This window comes from Eumetopias jubatus, unplaced genomic scaffold (genome assembly GCF_037043125.1).
Source record: "Eumetopias jubatus isolate StellerSeaLion01/CBP00866 unplaced genomic scaffold, mEumJub1_p1.0 scaffold_9, whole genome shotgun sequence".
NCBI classification, from domain to species: domain Eukaryota; kingdom Metazoa; phylum Chordata; class Mammalia; order Carnivora; family Otariidae; genus Eumetopias; species Eumetopias jubatus.
Window position 1 is genome coordinate 74,861,016 of NW_028274815.1, and position 5,613 is coordinate 74,866,628.

The window sequence follows — 5,613 nt, forward strand, 5'->3', positions numbered from 1 at the left end:
AGCGGCGGGCGGGCGGGCGCGGAGCATGCGGAGCGGCGCCCCGGGCGGCCCCCGGGCTTGGACGAGGGCGCAGGCGAGGCGCGCAGGCGGCGGGAGCGCGGAGGAGCGCGGCAGCCGCGGCGGGCGCGGGGACGGACCGCAGTGACTCGGAGTTCGCCGGGAGACCGCGCGGGGCCAGGGGGGGCCGCCCCGCCCGCCTCTCGGCCCGGACGGCCCGGTGGGGAGGCGCCCATGCCGGACGGCGCAGCGCGGTGAGGGCGCGCGCGGGCGGGCGGGGACGCAGCCGGCACCATGTCCATGCTGCCCACCTTCGGCTTCACGCAGGAGCAAGTGGCGTGCGTGTGCGAGGTGCTGCAGCAGGGCGGCAACATCGAGAGGCTGGGCCGCTTCCTGTGGTCGCTGCCCGCCTGCGAGCACCTCCACAAGAATGAAAGCGTGCTCAAGGCCAAGGCGGTGGTGGCCTTCCACCGCGGCAACTTCCGCGAGCTCTACAAGATCCTGGAGAGCCACCAGTTCTCGCCGCACAACCACGCCAAGCTGCAGCAGCTGTGGCTCAAGGCGCATTACATCGAGGCGGAGAAGCTGCGCGGCCGGCCCCTGGGCGCCGTGGGCAAATACCGCGTGCGCCGCAAGTTTCCGCTGCCGCGCTCTATCTGGGACGGCGAGGAGACCAGCTACTGCTTCAAGGAGAAGAGTCGCAGCGTGCTGCGCGAATGGTACGCGCATAACCCCTACCCCTCGCCGCGCGAGAAGCGCGAGCTGGCCGAGGCCACGGGCCTCACCACCACGCAGGTCAGCAACTGGTTCAAGAACCGGCGGCAGCGCGACCGCGCAGCTGAGGCCAAAGAAAGGTACGAGTAAGTAGAACTTCGGCGCCAGCTCCCCTGGGGCTCCAGGGAGGGGGTCGCGGGGCGTGTGCACAGCCCCCGGGGGAGGCCTAAACTGGGTGCTCGGTCCCTGCCGCGGCCCAGCTGCAGCCTCGTCTGACCCTGCCGGCCTTTAGGTCTTGTGGGAGATCGAGAGGGCAGAAATTTGTCCAAAGCGGGCAAAGCGATCGGGGAAGTTGTCAATTAACTTCCTGGTCGCTTGTGAACAAAAGTGGAGAGGCAGCGAATTTTGGGGCGAGGGCAAGACAGTGGCTGGATCATGTGCAAGGGGGACACAGCTGGCAGGGTCTGACAGTCTTCGGAAGGACCGAGGGGTTCGGAGGGGGACTATCAGGGCTGCAGATTTGGAGCTGCCTGTGCGAATTCACCGGCACTTCCCCGCACTTCCTGTTCGCCTTACTCAGCCCTAGGCCAAAGTGTGATTAGGGGTCAGGACTGGGATTGATACTTTCCTGGTGTGACCTGGATGTGGAAGGGCCTGGGCAAGAATATTCATTGTCTGCATATGGAAGTAGAAAGGGAGACTTTATCCTGCATAGGAAGGACCAAGAGGAGCAAGACGATGGGGCGGAAGTGTCAGCTGTAGGAGAGCAAAAGAGAAACACATGCCCCTTTTCCTGCCCTCTTGGACCCAGCAATCCTTCCCGGGCCTGCCAGGCTCTTGACTCCTCTCCCCTCAGGCCCTACTGTCTTTAGGGGGGCAGCCGGTAGGTCTGGGGTAAACTGAGAGCAACAGAAGGCCTGGGAGTTGCTTGTCTTCAAGGAAACCAGGGCTTCCTGAACAAGCTTAACAGTTGACCATTAGGCCCTTGTGGCTGCCAGTCTGTGGCTCCTCTGAACCCCAAATATGAAGAAGGAAATGGGAGAAAAACTGATTGTGGGAACAGAAATCCAGCCTAAGTGTAACAGCAAAACAAGACACCTGGGGTTGGTGGTATGGGGTGTGTGCAGCCCAGAGTAAATGATTAGGGTGGGGGGAGGTTGCTGAACAGTGGACCCAGATCTCTGGAAGTGGAAGGGGGAGCTTCAGGCCGACCCTGGCCTCCCAGACAATGAGGTTGGAGTATGTACAGTTGTAAGGTCTCCATTGCCAGCTATGTGGGAAGTTCCCTTCCAGGAAAACAGAAAGAGAAGGTCTTGGGAAGCCAGTGAGGAGAAAATCTACCCCGGATTCCAAATCTCTAGATCTGGTCGGGGCTGACAACCAAAGGCAGAGCAGGAGGTGGGTTCTCCCTCCTGGGGTCCCCCTCTTCCCAGCCTGGCATGCATCCAGACTCCTGAAGAACTAGGTTCTCAGGCCAGGCCCCAGGTGAGGGCTGCAGAACCCCTCAGTTTCTGTATGATGGAAAAGTCTAGGCCAGGATTAGCAATCCCCTCCATGCTTCTCCCAAGGGCTGCCCTCCGAGCCCCCAGCTTCTAGCCTCCCAGCTGAAGTTTGCACTGTGCCACCAGGGAAAGGGAGTGCTACATCCTTAGGGCCTTGTCCTTAGACCCAGCAAGGAGAGCGCTCACAAGACCTGCGAGGTTGGAGCTAGAAAGAAAGGACCCTTAGCTCCAGGAACCTGACCCCCGCAAAAAGAGATTTCCCTTAAGCGGAGAAAAGCAATGGGAGGTGAAGGCCCGTGAGATCCCTAACTTCAAATGGGGCCCTCAGCCTAGGCCCTAGGGGCCCTCACTCTCCTGGCCCCACTTCTACAGAGCAATCCTGGCTCAGGGAGCCAAGAGGCTGAAAATCCAGGCATCTTCCCTTTCTCCCTGTCTCCTTCCCCAACTCCACCGAGCCCTGCTCCCTGGGCCCCTCTCCTCTGGCAAAGAAATGTTAGCAGCTCAGCGAAGGGGGGAGGGGGCCAGAACGTACAGAGAACAGGAAAGATATTCAAGAGGTTAAGAACAGAAGAGGTGGGGGGATAGAGACGGCACAGTGAAAAGGCAAAGTGAGAGAAATCGTGTATTGAGCGATGAAGAGAACTGGCAGAAAGCGCGAGAGCCCCAGGCCAGGCCGAGAAAATGGTAGAAACCGAACACACCCGCAGGCAGCGCCGGGCGCCTCTGGCGCGGAGGCGAGCGGCGGGGTCTGGCTCCGGGTGACGCGGCGGCGCAGAGCGGCCTCGGTTTCCCCCGTTGACCCGGCTGCTTTGCTCCTGCACTTGCAGGGAGAACAGCGAGAACTCCAACTCCAACAGCCACAACCCGCTGGTTGCGTCGCTGAATGGCAGCGGCAAGTCGGTGCTAGGCAGCTCGGAGGACGAGAAGACGCCGTCGGGGACGCCAGACCACTCGTCATCCAGCCCCGCGCTGCTGCTCAGCCCGCCGCCGCCCCCCGGGCTGCCGTCCCTGCACAGCCTGGGCCACCCTCCGGGCCCCAGCGCCGTACCCGTGCCCGTGCCGGGCGGAGGCGGCGCGGACCCGCTGCAGCACCACCACGGCCTGCAGGACTCCATCCTCAACCCCATGTCGGCCAACCTCGTGGACCTGGGCTCCTAGAGCCCCGCCTGCCTCGACGCGCTCGCCTTCCAGGCTTGGCGCTGGGGACCGGAGAGACGGTGTCGGGAGGGCGCCCTGCGCCGGCGGCTCCACCAGGTACTGAAAGACCCGCTCGCTGAGCGGGCAGAACCGCCGGCCCGGGCAGGGTGGATGGCTCTTTGGTTTGGTCTTTGTCCGCCGGGATTTGTTTTCAACAAGTTGCTTCTGAGATCGTTTGGAGCCCTGGGACCCGGCCTTGAACCCGCGAAGGGAATAAACTATACACTATTCTCATACTCTCTCTCCCGACCTTCTCATCCCTTCTTTCCTTTTCCCTTCCCTTGCCTTCCTTGCTCTTTCTTCCAGATCTTTTCCCTTCTTTCTCTCTTGTCCTCTCTACCTCCCCTTCTTGCTTTCCCCCTTCCTCTATATTTCTGGCTTGTCACCCCTTGGTAGGTTTCTGTTTCTCTCTTTCTGTTTTTCCGTTTCTCCCCTGGCTGGCCCCTTGCACTCCTGGCCCCAGGGTCTGTACCCCTCAGCCTTTCTCCTCGTGCCCGGACACCTATTTGCGTCCTCCTTCCTCACTTTCCTGGGTGGACGTGGCAGGGGGAAGAGCAGAGGAGCCGGGCCTTCTCCAGAGGCCCTGCCTAGGGTTCAGCGGGGCTGCAGGTGTCAGCTGTGCGCCTAGTAACTTACGTGCAAGAGAAAGGACCGGGGCACCAAGGCCTCTGAGCATGTCCCAGCTGCTTGCCCCTCTCTTTCTCTCGGTGAGGCCCGCCGTGCTCTCTCCTCTTCCTCCCGGGACTGTGGCCACAGTGCTCCCGGCAGAGTGTGCCTCCCGAGCCACAGACTTGCCGTCTCCTTGTTACGCCCTCATGTGAATGTTCTTCGGGAAATATTTCTGCTTTTATTTTATAATAAAATTAGAAATCATAAATATATATATGGATATATACCACAAGGCCCGTGATCCGGGAGTGCAGCAGTGTCTGATTTCCCTACAGGGACTCGACACCCCGGGTGGACTGTTCTGGGCAGCGATGTCCCAGGAGCCCCAGAAACCGGGAGCCGCCTTCCCCCATACACGTCGTTTGTATCAGCCCTAAGGTGAAGGGACTGAAAACTGAGACCTCCCCCCTCCCCACAAAGCCCTCCGTCCCCTTTCCTGTGCGGGAAGCTCCCTGCAAGAGCAGGAAGGCGGTGGCCTGCTCCTCTTAGAGACTCTTCTCCCCCATCAGCGGAGCAGGGCCCTCACCCTCCTCTTTTTTCATTTCGGGGATGAGGGTAAGAAAAGAGACCCTGTGTGCCAAAAAAAAGGAAGGGACGTATGTCTGGAGATGCCAAAGCTGGGGAACAAATCGGAACATGGAGGTTTCCTTAGCGGTGGTCGCAGTCCCCAGAACCTGGTAGGACGCCCTGGACAAATTCGCTGGCCCCAAGGGCAGCCGCCGAGCCAGTGCAAAGCCCGGGTGGTGCGTGTGGATGTGGAGCAAAGGTCTCCAAGCTCAGAAATCAGTCGTTTTGGGACAGTGATGAAAGGATGGTGGAGGAAGGGAAATCCGAGGAGACTGGGGAGGCCCGGCTGGCGGGCGCGTGGTCTAAATAGGAGCAAGAGGGCACCAGGGCTTGGCCGGTGAGGCCGAGGGAGGGGGGTGCACCTCTGCGCATCGTGCACGGTAGGTTCCTCTGTAGCGGTACATTAACCTGCAGCGCCCTCTCCCTTCTGGGGGCCCCAGTCCCACCTCTGCCCCGCATTAACCGACCCCTTGAAGCCTATCCTGCCAGATCCCAAGCATTCAGGACTCCTCAAGGAGGAAGTTGTGGCTTTTGCGTCTCAGGTCACGCCAGCTGTGGGTACCAAGCATGTTCCTCCTCCGCGACCAGGACACTTCTCGGCTCAGACATGCCACCTGGACCCCATGGGAAAGAGAGAATGAGGTGCTCTTCCGACGGCGAGATCCTAGAGTGCTGGGACCGCTTTGGAGAATTTCCTCTTTGATGAAATCAGTGTTCACAGAAGACCCTTTTGCGCATACTTTCGAAGTACCTTGGATTCCTTCCCGGCCGAGATTCACGCAGCCGCACGGACAGCTGGGCGGGCTCACTTGGCTCAGGAGCCTATGCCTCCCGTCTTTGCTCTGTGCAGGCCTGAAGGTCAAGGGAGTCGCCAGCAGGCTGAGACTGCTCCGCATGGGCCCAACCCTGCACCACAAGAGGAATTCCAGCCCTGGCAGCTCGCTCCGCCTCTCTTGGAGGCTCTGCT

The 5,613-nt window shown here is 60.7% G+C and overlaps 1 protein-coding gene across 2 annotated transcripts; it reads left to right on the forward strand.

The window, feature by feature from the left end:
* Window positions 1-291: 291 nt before the first annotated feature.
* SIX2 (SIX homeobox 2) lies at window positions 292-3,371 on the forward strand. Of its 2 annotated transcripts, none has more exons than XM_088026207.1 (2): window positions 292-857; window positions 3,041-3,371. In XM_088026207.1, exons 1-2 carry the CDS (start codon window positions 292-294, stop codon window positions 3,369-3,371), a joined length of 897 nt encoding a protein of 298 aa, XP_087882333.1. The 2 variants fall into 2 exon arrangements, with proteins under 2 accessions (XP_087882333.1, XP_027959558.1); XM_028103757.2 differs by having other exon boundaries at window positions 292-851.
* The last annotated feature ends 2,242 nt before the right edge of the window (window positions 3,372-5,613 follow it).